This window comes from Scomber japonicus, chromosome 20, assembly GCF_027409825.1.
Source record: "Scomber japonicus isolate fScoJap1 chromosome 20, fScoJap1.pri, whole genome shotgun sequence".
Classification (NCBI taxonomy): Eukaryota; Metazoa; Chordata; class Actinopteri; order Scombriformes; family Scombridae; genus Scomber; species Scomber japonicus.
This window is the reverse complement of record NC_070597.1, coordinates 17,474,261-17,498,567: the sequence shown is the minus strand read 5'-3', so window position 1 is coordinate 17,498,567 and position 24,307 is coordinate 17,474,261. Positions and strand designations below refer to the sequence as shown.

Genomic DNA, 24,307 nt, shown 5'->3' with positions numbered 1-24,307 from the left:
ATTATTTTTTGGCCTTGTGGTTGGGCTGCACAGGATGTAAGGCGCTGTTGTGTTGATCTGCAATTTCTTTCACTCGCTGATCTAGTTGTCCAGACACAAGCATCATCTGCTCTCTGACTTCTTGTTCTATCAGCGCCTTCAGTTCATATTTGGAATCTGGAAATCAGAAAATGAAGCAGTTACTGTGTTGTACACTGTGATATTTGCATTTGACATATACAGTTATTTCTGCACAGCAAAGTCCTGAATCATGATCCTACCGTGCGTGGCTCCCTCCGGCTCTGTGATAGACGTTTCAGCACACTTTGATACTGCTTCTGCTTCTTTTCCTATCACATTTTCAGCATCTAGTGCAAAAACCATATTTAAAATTATTAATAAATCTGGTTTATATATATATATATATACTGTTTATGCAAATAAAAAAGTAGATCTGATATTTCAAGTGCAAGGAGGTGGAAGTAATTTTTATATTTGTGGGTTTAAAGTGCTTACAGTGTAATGAGGTCAAATGTCTTTTTTTTTTTAAATCTTTTTTTTATATATCACGAAATAAGAGGTTAAATGTCTATTAACATTTAATGTGCTGTCTTTTCATCTGCCAGTGTACAGTTTCAAAGCTTTCACTCACTGTGTTGAGTTGGGAACAGGCTGTCGGCTTTCTTTAATTATTAAATGCTCTTTTTCACTCGAAATGTCTTAACCTTTTTCCACGCTACCTTAAATATCTTCAAAACAACCTGTATTTAATACCTGGAGCAGAAGAATCATTCATATGCTGAATTGGAATCCCAGAGTAAGACAACGACAGATCAAGTTTGACCTATAATCAAATTGAGGAAAAAAAAGATGATACTCCCTCAAAAATAGTATAACAACAAAAATGTATGCTGGCAAAACTTGCTTGAAAAACTTTCTGTCAAGTAGTTGTAATTTCCCACTCTTACCTGTGGAGTGAAAATATATTTGTAGAGTTTATAGTGTCTCATGTAGCTGTTGTGGATGTAGTTAAAGATGCAGTTCACCTCCTCAGAGCTGAAGAGATTGATACTAAAAGGAGGTCGCTGTAGTGAGGAGAGACGGGGAAACATTTGGTTGAAAAACAGAAATTTAAAATGCAGAGATGGAGATATATGGGAGTTAAATGCATTACACACCCTGACTGAGTGACAGAGCAGAAGCTCCTTGCAGTATTCAAAACACTGTTCTAGGTTGTTGAGTGGTGTTTCTGCAAGAGAGGAGTTTCAAACACATGAGATTTACTTGTATGATTATGTAAATATAGGATGTCCAGCTTTCAAATAAGTGTAAACTGGAGAGGTAGCCATTGTTTGATTTCATCCATGCACAAACCCTTTTCCCATCTTACCCTGCGAACCTCACTGCAGTGATAACAAAGTTTAACTCACCTACATTAGTCCCATGAATGGAGTTGATGATGGACAGGAGAGCAGAGGTTTGTTCTTTTTTGAAGCTACACTCTCTGCAAAAAAGCACAGTCTGGACATACAACTCAAGCAGAACTCCTCTTCTGGGTTCAGGAAGGTCAACTCCGAAAACACTGCATAAAATGCTGTCACAGAAGAGAAGAAATGTCTGAGAAAAAGCATGTCAGTGATGTGTGTGTGTGTGTGTGTGTGTGTGTGTGTGTATGTTTTTCTGCTAATAAATCGGGTCAGCAACCTCTCCAGATCAGGAATGGACTGCTTTTTGTCAATCTCCTCCATGTCATGGTAGCTTACGTCTGTCCTGAAAACACCAGGGGAATGATTTCAGGGTTGAACAGGACATTCAATAATGTAAGTAAATTGAAACAAACATAATGTGGACTGTGGGCAGTTCTCACCATAGCATGACTTTAGCTTTTAGGGCCCGTGGTACCTGTAGGATAAAATGTTTGCTTTACAGTACATGCATTTTAACTTAGAGTTAAATTGTAATTAATAGTTAAAACACAAAAATATGTGAAGGAAATACCTGTATTTTTGCATCCATTTTTTGTTTCATTAACTGAACAAACTGAAGGTGGCACAGTTGATTTGACAGACAGCGGTGTGAAACTCATAAGCGGCTTTGTTTATGTAGTAGAAGTTTTTGGATGTGCAAAGAAACGGTGACCTAATCGACTTCCTGTTTGGCTCCCTCGTGGTATCCTAGCAACAACATTCCTTTTTTTCGCTTTCCTTTTTCCGGTTTACAGCCACACGTGAAGAATAATACTAATAACACTAATAATAATGATACAACTTCTACTACTACTACCAATAATAACAATAATAATAATAATAACAACGATAATAATAATACACCAGATATGATTGATAACCATTACTTTATATAATAACCTATTTGTTTTATTTCACTTTAAGCTTGTTTATTGTCGGTTTAAAATCTTTTTATCACTGTCACTGCGTATGCCTATTTTGTTCATGAGTTTCATACAATGTAACAAAACATCTAAAACCAAAAATATTTTCAGATGAGGGACAAAATATCAAATGGGGCATGTGGTCTCAGTTAAGTGGCCCTTGTAGTGAAAAAGAACCACTGACATATATGGCCAGACCACCGTTTTTAGGCTATGATCTAAATTACACTACCTCTAAAACAACAACTAGGCTTTTATCATCTACTACGCTCAGGCATACTTTGAAGGCTTATTATTAGGCATAGGCATATACAGAAGACAAGGTAAATATAATCATTTGTAGTGCGTCACAAAAGTCTAGCCTACACTTAACAATGCAGCCTGACTAATTCATATAGCTAGGCTAAAGTAGGCCCATAGAAAAACAAATGTATGTGCAAAAATAAAATTGGCAAAGTGGCAAATGCAGCTCAGAAAGTTTCTAACATATATTTAGAGCGTGTTCATTAATTGTGTGAGAAAATAAGGTTGAATATCAGTCCTGGCTGATAATCAGCATTTGTGCACCAGATCGGGACGAAAACTTGTGCCAACGCTTCAAAAGTGAACCAATACAATATCTCTGTCACAGATGTATAAACATACAAAACATCAACAATTATTACATTCATCATTTGGCCATAACAATCGCCGACCTGGTGCATTTCTCGGCTCTTTGGCCGCCGCTGCGTGGCAGCTATATCCATGGCAACGAGTTAAACCTGACTGAGTGTGTCGCCGTCTGTCTTTGTTTATGTTACAGAGATGCTTTTTTAGGGACTTCACTGGCTCTTCTTGAGATACGTTGTAATGCCATGAGGTTCAGTGATGCAGTTTGGGTAAGAGTCGGTTTTCTCGGAAGCTTTTGGGGTACTTTGTGGTGATAACTGCGGCTTCCGTGTCTGGCTGTTTACGCCTGGCTATAAATGATGCAGACTACTGACTTGTAGTAAATAGACCTACAAGAGCAGTGCATCACCTTCCAGTTTCTCAGCTGTAACATTAGTATAGACCTGACATCTCCATAAAGCAGCCATGCAAAGCTTGCCTTGTCCCCGAGACTGCTTGTCCATACTGACTGAGCTGTGCAGTGCAGTTTAAGAACATTATCCCCTTTTAATCCACTTTGCCTTCTGCTGCATGCAGGTGAACAGACTGTCAGATGGAGCAGGGTGGCACAATCAAACACCCGTTTCCATGTTTAATTGTTCTAAGTGCTCTTTTCTATTCGGACACTTGAATCTTTTCTCACTCTGAACACTTTTACCTTGTATTTCATCTGTTATTTTTTTGACCATCCTTCATTATTTATTGATTACTTTGTAATTAGCAGTGAGTGTTTGCTCTTAACTCAAAGCATGGAGGACCCCGATATACGACAACAGAAGCTGGACAATCAGGTAAAGAACTACAATTATAACTGTCATTTACATATATAATAGGCTATCACAGATATGTTTATTTCAAAACGGTGAAAGAATACATTTAAAATGAGTCACAGTCATCTTTTTTTTAATAGAAACTGATATAGTGATGGTTTACTGTATGTTTTCATCGTTTAAAAGATGAATAAGATTTACTCATCATGTACCATGCTAACAGTGGAGCAGGCACTGTGTTTTAATTTTAAAAATGAGGCTGAGCTCTGTAAAGAAACAAGCTCTCTATAGTCTCATGATGAGGTCATGGCTACCTGTGTCAGAGCCACCTGCTGTTTGGAGTCACTTTAATTTTAGGTGACAATCTTGTTACAGTACAGTGGGTAATATACACTGTGTGGGCTATAACCTTCAGGTGGAGCACTTTATTAACACCTTATACCAGAAAAGTATGCAGCATCTTACCAGTACTAATAGTATTAACCCTAAATGAATGGTAATGGTGGTAGTAGTAGTAAACAGTAATAATGATGCAATTCTCATGAAATTGCAATTTAGAATTTCATAAATTACTGCAAACAATATAACTTATAACTTAACATAACATAAAGAATTATCTACTAGTCTGGTCCATTTAAAAAAATAATAAAAAATCTTATGTTCAGAATGTGGCTCTTAAAACCTGTAGTATATGTACCTTATCGGTTTTTAACCATTGGCATTTCAAAAATTAAAAGCAATGTAATGCCCCAGGTACATTATCACGTAACCATCAATATCCTCTCACAGAGAACCCTGTTGATGAAGAAGCAGCAAAAGAAGCGGGCAGATGCTCAAATGGTGGTAGCCAATCGGGATGCTCGCCAAAAGAAAGGAAAACACAAAGTTGTCAAATCAGATGAGACTCCTCTTCTGATCAGCCAATCCCTGAGCAACACCTCCTTGAGTGGTAAGTAGGCTATTAAAGTAATCTCAGGATCAGATCCCACATTATGGTGCAATTCTAACATTTGATTAAATTGTTTTAATTCTGGTTCCTGCAGATCAAGTTGAATACGCTCATGATAACCCGCTGGATGAGATCACGCTGGGTGAATGTGACATGACAGCAGCCTTTACGTTAGATGAGATGCCTGCAGAGAAGCCTGTTATTCCAAAAACAATGAACATGGAGATTGACAAAGAGCCTGAGGTGCAATGTGAAGTGGAGATTGAAGCACAGGTGGAGGGGAAAAAGACAAAGAAGAAAGAGAAAAAGGAACAAGCCAAACGTAAGAAGATGAAAAGCAGAATACATCCATGCAGATTTTGGGGCCTTGGTAGTCTGGGACCCCTACATGAACAGCAGCAATTAGTCTGCTCAAGTGTTTGTGTGTGTGTGCATGTTCTGTGTTTTCATGCATACAATATGTAAAATTAGGAGGCACTTTGCTTTAATAAATTATTCATCAGCAACTCAACTGCTTTTTTTTCAGAGGTGGAGCAGAATGATGAAAAGGAGAAAGAGAAGGACAAAGACAAGGAGAAAAAAGAGAAAAAAACAAAAAAGAAGGACAAAACGAAGGAATCTGAAGACACGCAGAAGACAAACAAGACAACAAAACAAGAGCGTAAAAGTAATGGCAGTGTTTGTGAATTCATTATTAACAAATCAGCACTCTGCATATCAGGATGTATAGACATGTTTCCTCACAATATCTCACATGAATCTGGCTGTTAGTTAAAGGACTGCACGCTTGAGTTTGTAACCATATAGATACACAACTCTGTCTCTTCTTTCTCAGAGAAGCACTTACAGGAGGATTCGACCCCCGACATAGACTCGGCGGCGGAGGCGGCAAAGAAGAATAAAGGTGATGAAAGTGACGATGAAGAGGAAGACGAGTCTCAGAGGCCTGTTGCTCAATCTACTAAGAAGAAAAAACAACTTGACACATGTGAGACACTGTAAATGCCAAGACACTGTATGATTGTGATGCTGTTAAAAAAAAGAGAGTATAACATTATGTGTGTTATCTCTACAGCAAGGTGCCAAATAAGCGATGAGCTCAAAGACGAGGAAATCCAGGAGAAGGAGAAAAAAGAAAGAAAGACAGCCAAAGGAGAGAAAACTACACCAAGTCTAGCTTCCCTTAACTCCAACTACAGGGAGAATTCATCCACAAGCAGTGACTCGATTGAAAGAGTGAGGCATCACAAGTAAAACATCCTATTTAGAGCAGGAGTTGGGCCTCCCCTCAGACAAAACTTGGAAAAAGGCTCCCTGTACTCTTTCGTTTAGTTCCTTAGTTTTGCTCAATTCCTGGATGGGTTTATGATTATGTTATTTGACCCCAGTAACACTCAGCAGTTGTGCCATGATAACACATAAAACACACAAAAAAGGTCTGTCTGAAGGAATTTGAAAACTATTTTTAGTTTTTGACAACTGAAAGTTTGAAAAAAAGAACAAAACTACCGTATCTCTGAACTATCTCTGTAACCAAACCACACACATTTAGGCTATACTGCATGATGTTCTTTGAGAGCTAATGTCGTTTTTTTTCATTTCATTTACTGTGTCTCCCCTGAAACGGTTTGGGGCCCCCCTAGGGAAGCCCACCTCTCACTTTGAAAACCTCTAGAGTATTGTCAAAATAAATGAGGCCAGTATGCATCTTTTTCCAGCTCAGTAGTTAAAATGATTAGAGGTAAAATCATAGTCTTTGTCATTTCAGTCAATATCTCCAATATCAGTGGAGGATCTTGAGAAGTTTGCGTTGCGCCCTGCCCCCAAAAACATGACGCTCCAGTGCCGGGTCACCAGGGACAGGAGCGGCGTAGAGAAGGGCATTTACCCAACTTACTACCTCCACATGGAGAAGGAGGATGGCAAGAGGGTTGGTACTTTCTCTAAACCAGAAACAAGTCAATGTGCATGTTGATTGTCTTGAGCTGTCAGGTTTCTATCAAAGTTCTTTTTGTTGTTTCGATCTGTTCTGCAATTTGTTTTCCTTTGTGCCACCATCAAGGTGTTTCTAATGGCAGGCAGAAAAAGGAAGAAGTGCAAAACATCCAACTATCTCATCTCCACTGACCTGACAAACCTGTCCAGGGATACCAACTGCTACATAGGAAAACTAAGGTATACTTCTGTTTTGTTTCTACCTTGCAAAAGAACACTCGACTGGTTCAATATGTGACCCAATTTTTTTGTTATTTTTGTATTCAAGGTATAAATAAACTCTGAAACTCCAGATTTTGGTAACCTACACACTGCCACCGCAGTTGAAAGATTACATGGCTTCTTTTTGTTGTGACAAAAAATTCCAAAATCTTTAGATTATGAAACCTTTCTAAATCCCTTTAGATAGCTCAGTCATATGTATTTTGACTCATCACAGTAACCAATAACATTGATTAATTTATGCCACACTTTTTTTGTTGAATTTGATTTTTTTTGGGGATACACTTGGTTACATACAGAATAATAATTCGGACAGAAAATGGTCAACAGATATAATAATATAGTAAATATAGTGCGCTACGTAGTTTATTGGGAGTGATATCAGGCCTAGAGCCAGTTCCACTTCCTGTTAATGTGCCAAAATTGAATGGAACTGCCAAAACTTTGATTATTTCCTCCTGCTTTTCATACTATAAAAGTGTCAGTTGTGGAGACAATCTATTAAAGGAAGCTGTTGTCATAATTGAAATCATACAATTTAACAACATTTAGCTTTTACATGAGTCATCACTGCACAATTTATGAGAACAAACTTATATATTTCAGGTCCAATGTCCTGGGTACAAAGTTCACAGTTTATGATGGTGGAGAAAACCCTGAGAAGAAGCCTTTTGTCAAAGAATGTGAATCAGTAAGGCAAGAGCTGGCAGCCATTTGCTATGTGAGTCTGAGCTCATCATATCTACTCACATACAATCACAGAATATCAACAAATAAAAACTGTAACACAATCTTTTGTCATGTTCCAGGAGACAAATGTTCTGGGATTTAAAGGTCCCAGGAAAATGACAGTGATCATCCCAGGCATGCTGGAAAGTGGTGAAAGAGTGTCCATTCGTCCCAAAAATGTATGTTTGAAAACTAATATCCAGATTCTAAAATCTCTGATGATGTAAGTTAGGTTTGAAATACTTTAGATGAACTGAATTTTGTTTATATTACTCCAGGATCTTGAGACCCTGCTGGTCTGCCATGCTAACAGCAACACTGACAAATTGATCACCCTGGTGAACAAATCCCCGAGCTGGAATGAACAGACTCAGTCCTATGTGCTTAATTTCCATGGGCGTGTCACCCAGGCCTCTGTCAAAAACTTCCAGATCATCCACCCTGACAACGGTAAGACAAGACTGACTTATCTTCTTCTCTCATCATGACCTCACTGCTATCCATCTCATGCTGATGTCTTTGCTGCTGATCTCTTTTCCAGATGACTACATAGTGATGCAGTTTGGACGTGTTGCGGAGAACGTCTTCTCCATGGATTACAGTTTCCCCCTGTGTGCTCTTCAAGCCTTTGCCATCACCTTGTCTTCCTTTGATGGCAAACTGGCCTGTGAGTGACCCATGCTGGTGTGCCTGAAGTGCTTAACTAGAATCCTGATGAAGATAGATACAAAAAATTTACATGTTACTATACCCATTTTCAACAGGAACATTTTGAATGTTTTGTATAATGGTGCATCATATTACTTTGTATATACTCAATAAGGGGAAACAATGTTTGTACAGACTAAGTCTTCAGTAGAGACTTGTTTTATAGGTTCAGTAATATTTTACCACTGCTTTTATATTCAAGTGGAAGAAAGTAAACTAAGTTAGTAAAAGTTAATCTAATTATCTTTCTTTTTTATATTTGCCAGATAAATAAAGGATTCGTGCAATTAAAATATTGAAGACAACAGTATAAACACTACCCCTGAAATATTAAATGAAAACACTGTAATGTTTGCAGGTCTGGGGATTGTTATTTCTTTTAAACACTACATGTACTGCTTCAGAGTCTGCTTGGGGATTTTAAAGGATACTTTCACAATTTTTCAAGTCTGTCCTAAAACAACATTCAGGTACCCAAAAGAACTTTAAAACAGGGTTTCCTGTGTTAACCATTCCTCCTGTTCATAATGAAGAACCCTTCATAATGCACTTTCAATGTGTGTGATAATGGACAAAATCCACAACCCCCTACAAAGCTAATATGAAGCTTCAGCCGCCCATATTAGTCAAGTCATGTAGATATCTTTCACTTTCAGTCTTTTTAATGACAAATTTCCTCTTTTTGTTACTCTACTTCCACCACAGCTTAACAGGAAAACACTGTCCATCAAGACACAAAGAGGGAATTTTGTACTAAAAAGACTATGTTTGGAAGTCAGACAGCTGCAGCCTCATATTATCTTCAGAAAAACTTTTGCTCAGAAGAACTTTGAACTGTTGCAGATGATCTTCTGGTATCCAGTGTAAACAGGAGAAGGATTTCAGAAACCAAAACATCTTGCAATGCATTTGGAAACATTGTGAACATGTCCTTTATTATCATATTGTATTTTGTTATATGGATTAGTTTGCTCTTCTCCTTCTTCATTTAGCAGAATTGCTAAAATGAGACAAATTCATCTTCACCACTAATCTGTACTTTAAAACGTCTTTAGAGTCTTTATCACAAAGAAGGAAACATTTTTTTTATCAAAATACTAAAAAAAAACTATGCGTATCAGATGAGGAGGAACTGCATCTGACAAGTTGCAGATAGAGTCACTCATATCAGTGTTTCTGCTCTTGCACAATATTGACACGAAAATATTTCCATCTCACGAGAACTGCACAGGCACGTATTCACTGCCTCACACAGGGTGGACAGAAAGTCATTCAGGTTAAGCAGCCAATATTAATAGGCCTCTGTTTTGCTCTGTGGTAAAGTAAGATGATCACAAGCGCACACATGTTTTTAATAGCAAAAACCTATATTAAACTGAAACCTCTGTTAACATGACATGACTGTCTGCTGGGTAATGTGCTGTGTTTACTTGCTTCCTGTTCAAATGCTATTGAAGTCTAAACAACTTACCTTGTGAGTATTGTCTTTTTAACTTTTAACCTTTGCTAGTAGCTTCTTAGAGCACATTTCAAACACATGCACACGTACATCTCAGGCCCTCCAAAGACAAGAGAACAGTCTATGCAAAATGCATATAAAAACACACAATTTTTTTTCTCCTAATCACATTTACAAAGCTTAATCAGTAGGCTAAAACTGCGGTGTCAGCTTGCTGGTAATGATATCGACAACATGATGAGATTAACTTTGCCTACTTTATACAACCTATTTTGATGAAAAGCAGTCTAGAGGATAAGATGGTACATTTACAATCTTTGGAATCAATAAAATGACATGCATCCACAAAGCTCTGAGTCAAAGGCGTGAACCCAACCTTCACTTTCGGCTCTTATCTTTCACTGAATCACCAATACACACAACCAACATTCAGCTGATCTTGTCACTTACTCTACCCGTTGCACAACACCCTTGTATGTTGCACAATAATGAATATATTCCAATTTCAGGTTAGCTACTTAGAACCACCAATAGGTTATGTCCTATTGTATTTCAATTGATTTTTTTTAGGCATTTTTATAAACATTAAAACTTGTTTCATGTATACCCACCATGTGGGTTTTGTCAGTTCAGTGCAGTAATAATGCCACAAGAGACATTTTAAATAGACACCTCTGTGCTTGTGAGGTAAAATATATCTTGTATATATTGTTGCTTATGTACAATTGTAGTTAAAAAAGTCGCATACACTTGTGAGACACATACTGGCAGTTTTGGGATTGGATAAGTATTTCTGCAGTTGTTTATTTTCTGACTGTGAATCCTGTGACCATAAAACAGAGGTCAGCTAGTACTTGGTTGCATGCCATGTCATCTTAATCAGCCATTTTAGTTAGCCGTGAACATGCTTCCGTCAGAACTCTGGTTGGATTTTGCTCACACTGCTTGGACAAATTTGTATAGTTCAACCAAATAGGTGTCCATGCATGGACTGCCACATTTGAATTCAGAGCTAATCTTCCTTCCTCATTATTCCGTTCAGTTTATGCAATTCACCAGTTCAACCTGTGGCCCCAAAGCATGACACAGCCGTCCACATGCTTTACAGCAGGTTCATTCTTGGGGTTGAATGCTTCACTGTCTTCCTCTGAACATGCATGTGGTCAATGTGACCAAATAGTAACAGTCTTGCTTCATCAAAACCCCAAAACACTCATCCATAAGGTTGTTTTGCTCGTCCATGCGATCAGCTACAAACTTGAATCAAACTTTGGAGCGATTCTTTTCTTTCACAGTAACTTTTCAGGCCTTGTAGACCTCACTTAACCAAGGACAGCTGCAGAAGTCATTGAAATCAATAAATGCCTCTTGCACACATATGCAAACTACAAGACTGTATGTGCGTAGAAAGACTAAGAGTAAAGATTTGAAAGATGTACAAGTCTTGGGTGGGATAAACAGAATCTAAGCAGAAATCAAAGATTCCTGTGTGCTTAATTACATTCAGGTACATAATCAAGCTCTGTAGAAAAGACTAGGTTTAGTGGTATTTTAAGAGGGATTTCATGAGGATGGAGTACATTTTAAATCAGTGAGATTGAAGGAATGTAATGTTTAGCAGACATTGATAGACTCTCTCCCCACTTTGCAGACTTCATTAGTGATTATGAAGGACATAAATGTGTATTCTTGTGCAATTTCTTGTCATTAGAACTTGAGGGGATTTTGTGCAGCGGTTCTTTCACCATTTCGTGTGTATCTGTGTTATCAACACATGTCACAATCAATCTGACCACAGTCCTTGTAATGTCATAAATGTTTTGCAGGGAAAGTTCCTTCAGACCAGTGAAAAAGTATATTTAGATGCATAAAAGTGCTTAAGAGTTGAAATTAATGGACTCTAAACATTTTAGATTTAGACATTTTAGAAAGCAATTTATTGTTAGAAATGATTATTTGCTGTCTAAAGCAATTAAAATAAAGTAAAACACTGAAAATGAACTTGCTTATCAAATTTTATGTTAAGACATAAACTCAGTGCACAGTATGAACGTTTGTGTGTGTGGTTGTGAGGTGAGAAGCTGTGGCCCTTTTGCACACTTTCCATTTACAACTGCTCTCTTAAAAAAAACACATCCTCTCCCACAAGAGACATGTGAGTGATAGTTATCAGTGTGAATCCTCCCACCTCTAGTCTTCGTTACAGGAGGTTCTTATTAGAACTTCAGAGCAACATGACTTCATTGATACCTCTCAGTGCTGAGGTGATGTCCGGGTCAGCGGCTGTGATGGATCCAAGCTCTCCACTGAGGCTGATGCTGTTTCTGTTTCTGTTCGTGTCTCCCAACATCATCTGTCTGCATGGATACTCTCCTACAGGTTATATCTCTACTACTGCTTTGTTGCCTTATTGACTTTAATTGTTTGGAAAGGACCTCAGCTATGGTATGGTATGGAATTTCAACCTTCTCAGAGAAAGCTGACATGCATTATTAAGGGAAAAAAAGTTGTAATAGAAGTTATTATGATGTGTAAAAACGAAAAAAGAATCTATTAATATGACTAAACATGTTGCTGCATAGATATAAAGCAATTTCAGAGAGTGAGATGGCGGACCAAATCCACAGTTTTTCTTCTGTGTAGAAATGACTGCAGTTCATATGAGGCTTAAGCAGTCTGGGTTACACACTTTTTTCATCCAAGTAGTCCTTAGTAGTACCAAATTCAGGCTTTGTGGCTGTGCATCAGCAAGAAAATGCAGTCCATGGAAGCACAAGGAGGGTATTTTGTACAAAAAACACTGCACCTTCAGAGGATACCCACTAGATTCGTTTAACTCTGACGCCACGTATTAACTCCAGCTTAATTTTTGCGTAGAACAAAGACGGTGGATATTCTCTCCATTACATTCATTGAAATTGCTTTAAAAGGGGATCTCTTTGTGAACAAGCAAAATGTTTTCAATGTACATGTCTGTGTGTTATTATTGTTCTAAGACATGTGTACAGTTTTACAAGTTTGTAGGTGAGATTGTCTTTTTTACCCCCACAATAACTCATGAAGCCTGCTGTTTTAGATGTTAGAAGTTAGTCATCTGCAATGTTTTATGGACTGAATGGAAGTCAGAGTCCATGGAAATTGTCTTTTAACAGTGTAGTCTACATTGTTATGCTGTAGACTTTACTGGAAATTGTAGGATGCAGGTATTTGAAGTCAAAATGCAGGCTTTCTCTGCCTCCACTGCATTGACTCTGTCTCACAAGTTCTCCATTTTTATGAAACTGCAGTTTAAAATTGCTTAAGTTTATGGTTTGTGAATGATCTCTCACACATTAATGGATCATTTGTTAACCACAAACAAAGTTGCAAGTAACAACTGGATGATAAGTAGTCTAATAAAAGTCGTGTCTGGGTTAGGGTTAGGGTCTTAATTAACAATACAAAGTGACAAGGGTAAAATTCACAATTTGTGTCTGGATAGTTGTGTAGCAACTCTGAACAGTACAAATGACACATTGCTTGTGTTTTCCAGATGTGGACCGCAATTTTCACTGTACGAATGATTACCTGTCCACCATAAACTGCTCCCTGGGCATCACTTCCTCAGAAATCCCTTCAGACACCAACAGCTCGTACTGGCTCTATCTCCAAAAAGAATGTGAAAAGTGAGACTTTTTTTTAACTGTAAATAATGAATGATGACCTTAAATGTGATGATGACTTTGTGTTCCTTTACCACTTCTCCTCTCCTCATTGTACAGGGAAGAGGGCATAGAGGGGGCTGTGTGCATGCTAACAAACACCAATGGGGATGATTTCTGTGCCGTTAACACCGCAGATGGAAGGGCTGAACATATGTTCTGTCCACATATTTTTATGGATATGGATAGCATTACCATCTCTCTTTGTCACAACCAAAGTGATGGCTCTAAAAGCTGCATTGTGCTGGATGAGATGTATGAGCCTGTGAAAAACAGTAAGCAACACATTCAAACACATATAAAATACATGTCTGCCTTTTTAAAAGCTGCCTCTGAACTTTCCCCTTTACTGTGTCCTTTCATCAGTTACACCAAACGCACCGTGCTGTCTAGCAGTTAGTCAAAATGCAAGCCAACACCACTTTACCTGGAAAAGCACCTATGAGGAATTCAGTTCTTCCTCCAACCTGAACAAAAACCTGATGTATCAGCTCAACTACTACAAAAGACAAGACAAACAGAAAGTAAGATTCCATTTTTTGTTTTTTTCTTACAGGCAAGAATAGGAATAAAATAAATCCTTTAGGATACAGTTCTGGTCTGTTGGAAGCCTAGATGAAAAACTATCATGTCGGCTTCTCTGACGATGGTCTGTGGTTGATTAGAAACTCTGACTTTCTTTGACCTACAGGTTTTCCCCACCACAGACATTTTGAGTTGTCATAGCAAGAGAAGGATGTGTTGAAGGAAATAATGGCTCTGTTTCACTTTGGTGTCCCAATAAACATGGCTGAATTATCTTGTTTTTTAATCTTGTAAAATTGCTGTTGGGGCTCTAATTAATGCAAATAAAGCTCTTCAAAGCAGATTTCAGGCACATTACCGGAGTGGACTGTGGTTTTCTTGCTATAACCTAATATATGATATGTCATAATATTGGCTGTTAAAAAAAGTCCATGACAAGATAAAAATACCAATAGATTAAAAAGAGATTACTTTTTCATTTATTGTTTTATGCATCATAAATTGTAATTGTCTGATTTAATTGTCATTTATTAAGTGGCACAAATGGGTTTTATTGGATCCTTTCCTTCCAGGCATTTCATGATATCAAGACAGACCATGTGTGGTTCTCTACTGATGATAATAACTTTATGCCAAACACTGAGTACGCTGCAAGAGTGCGGTCCAGCCCTAATGGGAATTATTACCGTGGAGAGTGGAGCAGCTGGTCCTCTGAGGTTCACTGGACGACGGACTCAGTCTCAAGTAGTGAGTCTCACAAGAAAAAGGCTTAAAGATCATTTAACTGTATTCCCAATTTTAAGAATTTCCCCCACAAGTATGCAAGTAACAACTGGAAGATAAGTAGTCTAATCAAAGTCGTGTCTGGGTTCATCTTAAAATTAACAATACAAAGCGACACAAGTAAAATTCACAATTTGTGTCTGGATAGTTGTGTAGCAACTCTGAACAGTACAAATGACACATTGCTTGTGTTTTCCAGATGTGGACCGCAGTTTTCACTGTACGAATGATTACCTGTCCACCATAAACTGCTCCCTGGGCATCATTTCCTCAGAAATCCCTTCAGACACCAACAGCTCGTACTGGCTCTATCTCCAAAAAGAATGTGAAAAGTGAGACTTTTTTTTAACTGTAAATAATGAATGATGACCTTAAATGTGATGATGACTTTGTGTTCCTTTACCACTTCTCCTCTCCTCATTGTACAGGGAAGAGGGCATAGAGGGGGCTGTGTGCATGCTAACAAACACCAATGAGGATGATTTCTGTGCCGTTAACACCGCAGATGGAAGGGCTGAACACATGTTATGTCCACATATTTTTGTGGATATGGATAGCATTACCATCTCTCTCTGTCACAACCAAAGTGATGGCTCTAAAAGCTGCATTGTGCTGCATGAGATGTATGAGCCTGTGGACAACAGTAAGCAACACATTCAAACACATATAAAATACAACATGTCTGCCTTTTTAAAAGCTGCCTCTGAACTTTCCCCTTTACTGTGTCCTTTCATCAGTTACACCAAACGCACCGTGCTGTCTAGCAGTTAGTCAAAATGCAAGTGAACACCACTTCACCTGGAAAAGTACCTATGAGGAATTCAGTTCTTCCTCCAACATGAACAAAAACCTGATATATCAGCTCAACTACTACAAAAGACGAGACAAGCAGAAAGTAAGATTCCTTTTTTTGTTTTTTTTTACAGGCAAGAATAGGAATAAAATAAATCCTTTAGGATACAGTTCTGGTCTGTTGGAAGCCTAGATGAAAAACTATCATGTCGGCTTCTCTGACGATGGTCTGTGGTTGATGAGAAACTCTGACTTTCTTTGACCTACAGGTTTTCCCCACCACAGACATTTTGAGTTGTCATAGCAAGAGAAGGATGTGTTGAAGGAAATAATGGCTCTGTTTCACTTTGGTGTCCCAATAAACATGGCTGAATTATCTTGTTTTTTAATCTTGTAAAATTGCTGTTGGGGCTCTAATTAATGCAAATAAAGCTCTTCAAAGCAGATTTCAGGCAAATTACCGGAGTGGACTGTGGTTTTCTTGCTATAACCTAATATATGATATGTCATAATATTGGCTGTTAAAAAAAGTCCATGACGAGATAAAAATACCAATAGATTAAAAAGAGATTACGTTTTCATTTATTGTTTTATGCATCATAAATTGTAATTGTCTGATTTAATTGTCATTTATTAAGTGGCACAAATGGGTTTTATTGGATCCTTTCCTTCCAGGCGTTTCATGATATCCACACAGAAAGTGTGTGGTTCTCTACTGATGATAATAACTTTATGCCAAACACTGAGTACGCTGCAAGAGTGCGGTCCAGCCCTAATGGGAATTATTACCGTGGAGAGTGGAGCAGCTGGTCCTCTGAGGTTCACTGGACGACGGACTCAGTCTCAAGTAGTGAGTCTCACAAGAAAGTCTTAAAGATCATTTAACTATATTCCCAATTTTAAGAATTTCCCCCACAAGTATGCTCTTTCTTTGTTCCTCCACACAGATATCACACCTCTTCCATTTGTTCATGGACTGGGTATGAAGATGATCATCCCCTTATTTGTGATAGTTCCACTCATCGTACTTTTGTGCTATGCTCCAATTAAGAAGTAAGATCCTCCTCCAGCTTCCACCTCAGCGAATCTCAAACACATGATAACAAAAGCTATTTCCTAAAACCAGGTCATCTTTGTATTCCTCACACTTACAGATGGAGGCAAGGTAACTTTATCCCAACTCCAGCACCTTATTTCCAGACATTATACAGTGACTGCCACGGTGATTTCAAGGTAAGTTTGGCTTGGCACATGAAATACTAACAATTATGTCCAGGGAGTGTTCCTAAATATGACTGTGATTACAGAGCTGGGTGGTTACACACGAAAACACGACAGACACGCTGAATGCTGAGCAAACGCTCCCCATTGACACCCTCACCAAGTATGCATATGTGCAGGAGGAAGACAGTCCATCCGATTTTCAACAGAATGTGATGAAGGGCAGCACATATGAAAATATAATTAACTCAGACTGCGATTCTTCTCTATTGGGCATCCCGTACGCAGTGAGCACCATGGCTCCAATGTCAGCTTCAGGGAGCCCGCTGACGAGCTGCACTCTCAGCCTTCAGTCCGGGAGCCCTGCCGAAGGAGACTCTGGCTGCTGGCTCTGCAGTGAGTACTGCACCTTGAGCGCCTTCCAGCACTCCTGTTCAGTCCCAGTAGAGTACAGTGGGAAGCCCCCAATGAAATCCTGCTCAACAGAGATGATCAGAGTGGATGCCATCGCAGAAGCATAAGCTGATATGTTTCTATGTAAAGACAGCGTGAAGATGTAATTCGAGCTATGAATGATCAAATGCTTCTCTTTAATCCAAATAGTATTCACTAAATACCATGAGCATGCATTTATAAAAATCTTAAACACCACTGTGCATATTGTAGATAATATTGAAAACTTGCATACTCTGCTTATATTGTGTATAAAAACTGTAAATATTTCTGAGGAAAAAGCATTTCAACTATAAATGTCCTTACTAAAATGTCTATCACTGAATTTTATAACTTGCCTTGATTATACAAATTAACTTTACTTTTTTGTAAATCTTGATGTGTACTTTAATAAATCAAATGCAAAATATTTGTAGAAAGTTTTATTTATGCCAACACATACATGAACAAAGCACCATATAACCTTAAAGTCTGATACAGAAGTAAGCCTACCTGCCTCAGTCATTGTGGCCATTTTTATTTATTCCATAGCAAACACTCTGAATAACAAAAACACAGCCAAGGCAGCAGATTCTATCATATATTACAGCATGCTGAATAGAAAACCTGGGAAAGAGAATTAGACAGAGCCATCTAGAGACACTAGTGAGATACAACAGTATAAAAGTGCCATTCATTATACAGCAGTTGAAATACTGACAATGAAATAAGCTAATTTTACATTAAATGTATGGAAAATAAAAAGGGGAAAACATAAAAGGAATAGACCCTGTGAAAGAGAAAAATAAAACAAAAAAGACATTTTTCTTCCTTGGACATTGATGACAGCCAGCTTGCATGGAGTTGATGAAACTGGTACCGAGCTGTGTCCCTTGCACCACATAAGACAATTAATGTTTACAAAGAAATGACGAGGGTGCTGAAGCACCCCTCCCCTCCCAGCATTATGCGCCAGCTGGCGATTAAGAACAAAAATTGATAGGTCAGAGGAGAGCGGATGGCACAGAATGTGTGGAGTTTAAATAGAAGTCTTTAAGCAAGTCCCGATGTGAGAGGAGCACATTCATTGAGACTGAGTGGGGAGGTGATTCTTGTTAAACCCATTCCTTCTGCCGCAGCGGAGCAAGTCTTCGCCCTTATGAGGGGGAGAATTTTTTGGCTTGTGCTCGAACTCTTTTTTCATATTCTACTCTGTTTTGGCTGGAAAAGGGGTTAAAAAATACAAAGGTTATCATGGTCCTCTGATCCTTGATTCAATTCAGGAAAGATACATTTCTAAAACATTAAGAAAAAAGAAAAAACCCAGACACACGACCCATATTTTGACTAATAAGATGGGCTGAATAGCTTTGCACACAGAACAAAATGCATAAATCCTCACTAAAAGATCTTATGTAACGTTTGTTTTTCAGCTTGTAAAGCTGGACACATTTTAGAAAAGTATGCTACAGAGCTCTTTAGATCATTTTTTTAACACTAGTTTTTTTCCAGCTTGCACAAGATATGCATTGCCGTCAAGGGTTCTGTGGCTTTTAGATGCAAGGTAAAGTAAGGCTGGAGAATGTATAGCTTTTATACATCAATGTTAGACAAACACTTCATTGTCATGCTGCAGATGAAAAATTAACGGTGAAACCTGGTGTAGCATGACTAAAACACATCCTGACCTCCACTTCTCTTGCACACGCACACACACCTCAATCATTAATCTTCAGGACCATTTCTTCAAGTCTACACTTCAATATTTTAAGGAGCCTGACCTTTTCACCCCTAATCATCCATGTCTGGTAGTTAAGATAAGCAGTATGTTTATACCAGTTGCTAACGACTGGTTGGCAACACATCAGTCCATTTTAATGGCTGCACTACTGATGAATTAATATCTCCCAGTTTTCAAAAGAAAACATTTTTTTATAAATAACTTGCTTACTTGTAATTTGGAAGTTTTGGGCAACATAAACCTGCTTTAGCCTCAGTATAATAAAATCATAGTGGAATAATGTAATCAGAAATATATGGATATGATAAGAATAGCTGATCAATGTCAACTCTAACAGCTGTGATGGTGTTAAATGTTACATCAGCAAAAATAGCGATGTAAAACAGGAACCAATACAATATCTGCTTCTAGATTTTGCACTGTTGCTTTGGGTACAGGTCTCATTCAGCTTTCTCTTGACGATCACTCAGTTGGTTATGAGCTGAATGAATGACCCATTTTCGGTGAAACCAGATGGAGGCCCTCTTGAACCAGAAACTGATCTAAAGTTATTACATGCTACAGACTTGGGGTGGTCCTGGTGTTTTTCTCATGTTCAGGCTGTTGTCTGAGCCCTGCCAGCAGGTACTCACAATGACAAAGTGCGACATGTTGCAGGTAAATAAAATAAAAAAACGGGTAAATTAATGTTATAAAACTACAGCAGGTGTGCTGTAACATTACCAGTCGTGTGCAAACCTTGGTTGCAGTTCATATTTTTCCGTTTTAGTGTGTGCGTGTGTGGCAGTGACGTTGCTGTCCAAGCCGCCGTGTGTGAGACGTGAACCATCGTGCATGAATTTGACTGGCAAATAATTGGATATATGAGACAAATTGTCCGCTGACCAATTGATCGTTGCATCTCTTTATGTAAATCTAAAACTTTACATGTCAGTTTATTTGAAAAAAGACGAGATGAAAAAAAAAAGAAATCCAACATCACTTACCAGTAGATTGTGTAAGCCTCTGCTTGGGCTGGATCCTGGATATTTGGCTCATTTAGGAGTTCCTGGATACCTAATAAGATCTGTCGGAAAATTAATGAATGAGACAACGTTATTATTATAGATGAGCAATTAAGCTGTTGTGAGTGTTTTCACTTTTTTTTTAATAATATCTTTGGGCTGCAAAACATCTGGGTCATTTGCATGTACTAAACATTTTTATTTGGGTCAAATCTTAATGACAGATTAAAACATTAAATTTAGAATCAAAGCACTTGCTACACTCTGCTAGACATCAATCCAATATTTTCTTCCAAGTTTTAACCGCCCCCCCATGCTTTCAATAGTAAAGTTAAAGTGAAGTTGAATTCAAGTTCACTTATATTTCATAATTAACTTGAGTGTAGATGAGGAAGTGTTTATTCATAATTCGGGAATCCAAACCTGCTTTATTGTGATGGCCGGTCTCCAGTCCTTGTCCTCCTCTAGAATAGATAGGCATACTGTGCCTGATGGATACACATTTGGATGGAAGAGTGGAGGCTCAAATTTACCTGAAACACAACAAAATGTTTACTGCACTTATGTTTGGGATCCATTACAAGACATTTGACAAGGAAAGCACTAAAAAAGGTGTCAGTTTCTGTAGTTCAGACAAGCAAAACCTTGATGTTATTTTATAGACACAAAACTGACTAAGATTCCTGTTGCTGGACATTAGACGCATCATACATAAGAATGTCCTGGTGTTTTGCCACCAATTAGTGGATCACACAGCTGGCCAGTACTGTATACGAGGTTTTGAAATCTTGAGCAGTCAAGCTGTCGAAAATGACGTTCAAAATCAATCAAATTAACGTTAAATGCATGGCATGTGTGAAGGCAACAAACTTAAATCTGTATCAGATCTTATGAATCATAACACAGACTAAACAACCATGAGCTCAACAACACATTAACAGCTACTACTATGAAAGAGTCAACACAGCTTAATTAACCCATTACAACCAAAGTCCCACACTGCTTCAACTTTAGTGTGAGTGCGTGCATGCAGGTTATAGTAAACTTAGTTACCATAGCATTAATACTGACAACATGACAGACTCATCACAGTCCTGTTTTCTTAAATGAATACATCCACAGGGATATTATAAAAGCTTGATGGCCCCTGTCTGGGGGGGAACTCAAACTTCCAAGTTTTTGTTCATTTAATGTGGGCGTCAGCGAGCCATCAAACAAGCCAGACAGTAACTCTGGCCAGCAGAAATTACACCTGATCATGAAAGATACCCTTGAAGCTTTACATTCCAGATGAGGCCCTTTTCTGCCTCGTAATTGCCGTAGTGACTATCCAATTACAAAAAAATGCTGATAGATTTCTACAAAAAGTACAGCTAGTATCACAGTTATCACAATAACACTTTTGTTTAAACAATAAGACGGGCCAGACACAGTAACTCACATTTTGGAGGTGAAGAAGGATAGTCATCCTTGAACAACATGCGCAGTTTGAAAAGGCCTCCTTCCCATGGAGTCTGAGGAGACACACAATTATTTGATCATCTGCTAAACAGAACATCACATTCACACAAACTTACATCAAAACGACTCTTAAAACCGTATTATTACCTGTATAATTTCAAAAGAAAAGGCAGACTCAATGTTCAGGTCAAGTCAAAGCTGTCGAATGAATGATCAAGTTTCACACATATTTCTGTTTATCAACTTTTAAAGCACACAACTCTTGTATGCATCGACTACAACATGTAAAACATACCTGTATAGTTTTTAATATGCAATAGAACCCTAACACCCCCCAATTTTGAAAGATATGTCAACTCTCATAATGTGAGGAAACAGACTAGAAAATCATATTACCCCTTTCTTGCCAGGAATAGCACATTCCCAATTCATGAGATTCATGGTTCCATCTGGATTTTTTGTTGGTACAGCAACAAATCCCTGAGAAAATGAATAAGAGTGCAAACAGTAAAGATATCAATGTTTACAAGAGGACAATGCACTATCTAACAAAAGCGCGAGTAGATGAGCATAGTGAAGCCAGAACAGGTGCATCATGAAGAACTTACAAAAGGATGGTCCTTCCGCCATGCCTTGCGCTCCTGGGCAAGCCGGCTCAATGCAATGCCAGACATGATTTGTGGACTCCTGCAATGAAAGACAATGTCAGGTCAATTACAATAAACCACGCACAACATCAAGTCTGACTCGGCAACATGGAATCACCCCAACTCCAAGACCAACTTCAATTAACCATCAACTACTCTTATTATTATTATTTAATTGTTTTGAGTAATATTAAGAAAAAAAAATGATTCCAGCTTCTCAAATGTAAATATTTTGAGTTTTTTTTTAAGTCTATGATATTAAAATGATTATCTTTGGGGATGTCACCTTGGGCTGGGGGAAAACGTGACTCTTCAACATTTTATGGACCAAACAAGTAATCTATTAAAATGTTAAAATGTGTTAGTTGCATCTCTACATATAAGTACCTATAACTTCTGATATGTGCATATTCGTTTAAAAAAAACCCTACGTTTGGCTCTTTCTATATGATTTTCGGACTCTAGACGTGAATATAAACAGCAGTAATATCACTGCATTAGAAGATGAAAACATGACAATATCCTTGTAGTGAGCCCCTTAATTAAGGTGTTATGAATCAGTAAATCACCTGGTTTCAATTATGCTGCTTTAATCTCCTCCCCCTCCATGGCTCATCATGGGGGGGTGGAGGGGTTGTGTGATTGTGACCCAACTTATAACAAAAGCTGACTTCACACCACTGTTGCCAGACCGTTTCGATGCATACCGTTAAACTTGGGGTTGTAATTAAGGCTCTTCATTAGCATATCTAATAATCTCTATAGCAACGAGGCAAAGCAACAAAATGTTAACATCAAGTAGTAACTGTCCACACAGCACTTACCAACTTCACAGCAGCAGAGTTGAACTATAACGTTATATTACAACATGAGGCCACCATTAACTGGTTTAAACGGACATTAATGTGGTTAAAAGTAACAATTTAGACCGACACGTCTGGCACGTTTAGGGGGCTAGCCAAGTTAGCCGGTGGTGTCATGTCCACACAAAACGCTTTACAAACGTTGTGCAACTAAATGGGCTTAACATTTAATTTGTTTAATGTTTTGGTGTGAAGTTGGTCTAGACGCAAACGTTGACAAACTGACGCTATAAAAGCTATTTGATAAGCAAGGCTAGCCGGTTAGCTAGACGAGCTAACTCATGTGCGCCAGAACCGTGCTAACGCTGTATACCAACAGGCGCTGTTAGCGAAGAACACGGCCTGATGCAGCACACAAATGCGCAAATGCACTTGATTTGAACACATTTCGGATGAGAGGAAAGTGAAAGCTGCCTTTTTCTTCTAACACCAAATAATATCTAATCTGAAAATAGCAAACGTGGATGGGAAATAATCTGCAGGAATAAACCATATCATAGTCCATTAAAGAATAGAGACAAAGAACGCCAGAGCTAAAAAGGCGCACATTTGTGCTCTACCTAACTAGCGAAAATGGCGCAAAATGAAGCGGCTAAAATGACATAATACACGACAAAATTAACACGTTACGTAATGAAGGTGTCCTCCTACCTTTCAGTGTGGCTGCTGGGTCTGGTAATTAAGCGAAATGAATTAATCGTGATCAAATCCCGTTAAACCTTATAAAGTTTCCCTCCTGAAAAACCACCCGCTCCGACTCAAGCCAGACACAGAGACAGCGGAGCGAAACAGTCATCCGTGAATTACTTCCGTCTTTGCTTAAGTACCCCTAGGAAGATCACACTGCGCGTTTATATGTAGACAGTTTGTGTCTTTTTTACCGCCAGGTATTCAGCCAACAGATTTTATCTGGTCACTTGTTTATAAGTTTCCATTACATTCAAGAAGCATAGCCCCTGCTGATAGCGCTTAGTACATCACACGATCACATTTCAGTTGGTGAAGATCATCTTAGGGTTGCTGATTCTCGCGCATGCGCAGTGAGACTCACTAACGTTACTCGTCCAGAAAAAGAAAATAAGTGAAGGTCACACGTTGCAAATGTACATTACACTTTAGTTGCTGTTATATGCAGTTAATTTGGTCAGTCAATAGGTATGTGACATAAAAGTGTAGTATCTCATTGTATTCTACACCAGAAACGTGTAGGCGAAAGATTTCCTAACTGGCGGATTTCTATCTTCTCTCACATGTACTCTTTGATCAGGCTCAAGACCGTTAACCCAGAT

The 24,307-nt window shown here is 38.4% G+C and overlaps 4 protein-coding genes across 5 annotated transcripts; 2 read left to right on the top strand and 2 right to left on the bottom strand.

Annotated features, from left to right (window-relative positions):
• Window position 1: 1 nt before the first annotated feature.
• On the bottom strand, window positions 2-3,114 carry cfap119 (cilia and flagella associated protein 119). Its single transcript, XM_053341103.1, has 8 exons — window positions 3,064-3,114; window positions 1,847-1,881; window positions 1,684-1,749; window positions 1,410-1,573; window positions 1,158-1,228; window positions 948-1,064; window positions 754-823; window positions 2-156 (listed from the first exon to the last, which is right to left on the bottom strand). Exons 1-8 carry the CDS (start codon window positions 3,112-3,114, stop codon window positions 2-4), a joined length of 729 nt encoding a protein of 242 aa, XP_053197078.1.
• Window positions 3,115-3,765: 651 nt separating this feature from the next.
• Window positions 3,766-8,356, top strand: si:dkey-220f10.4 (tubby protein homolog). The gene is made up of 10 exons (XM_053341739.1): window positions 3,766-3,807; window positions 4,576-4,735; window positions 4,830-5,057; window positions 5,811-5,971; window positions 6,504-6,665; window positions 6,798-6,910; window positions 7,559-7,673; window positions 7,762-7,860; window positions 7,960-8,131; window positions 8,223-8,356. The coding sequence occupies exons 1-10, from the start codon at window positions 3,766-3,768 to the stop codon at window positions 8,354-8,356; spliced, it is 1,386 nt and encodes a 461-aa protein (XP_053197714.1).
• Window positions 8,357-12,123: 3,767 nt separating this feature from the next.
• On the top strand, window positions 12,124-17,697 carry LOC128381695 (interleukin-21 receptor). Of its 2 annotated transcripts, none has more exons than XM_053341736.1 (8): window positions 12,124-12,227; window positions 15,057-15,189; window positions 15,286-15,500; window positions 15,595-15,752; window positions 16,325-16,499; window positions 16,597-16,702; window positions 16,804-16,882; window positions 16,957-17,697. In XM_053341736.1, the coding sequence occupies exons 1-8, from the start codon at window positions 12,137-12,139 to the stop codon at window positions 17,389-17,391; spliced, it is 1,392 nt and encodes a 463-aa protein (XP_053197711.1). In that variant the 5' UTR covers window positions 12,124-12,136; the 3' UTR covers window positions 17,392-17,697. The 2 variants fall into 2 exon arrangements, with proteins under 2 accessions (XP_053197711.1, XP_053197710.1); XM_053341735.1 differs by lacking the exons at window positions 15,057-15,189; window positions 15,286-15,500; window positions 15,595-15,752 and adding exons at window positions 13,381-13,513; window positions 13,610-13,824; window positions 13,916-14,073.
• Window positions 17,698-17,732: 35 nt separating this feature from the next.
• Window positions 17,733-23,802, bottom strand: ube2ib (ubiquitin-conjugating enzyme E2Ib). The gene is made up of 7 exons (XM_053341746.1): window positions 23,670-23,802; window positions 22,117-22,195; window positions 21,905-21,988; window positions 21,489-21,561; window positions 20,471-20,580; window positions 20,030-20,109; window positions 17,733-18,523 (listed from the first exon to the last, which is right to left on the bottom strand). Exons 2-7 carry the CDS (start codon window positions 22,180-22,182, stop codon window positions 18,460-18,462), a joined length of 477 nt encoding a protein of 158 aa, XP_053197721.1. The 5' UTR covers window positions 22,183-22,195; window positions 23,670-23,802; the 3' UTR covers window positions 17,733-18,459.
• Window positions 23,803-24,307: the final 505 nt, after the last annotated feature.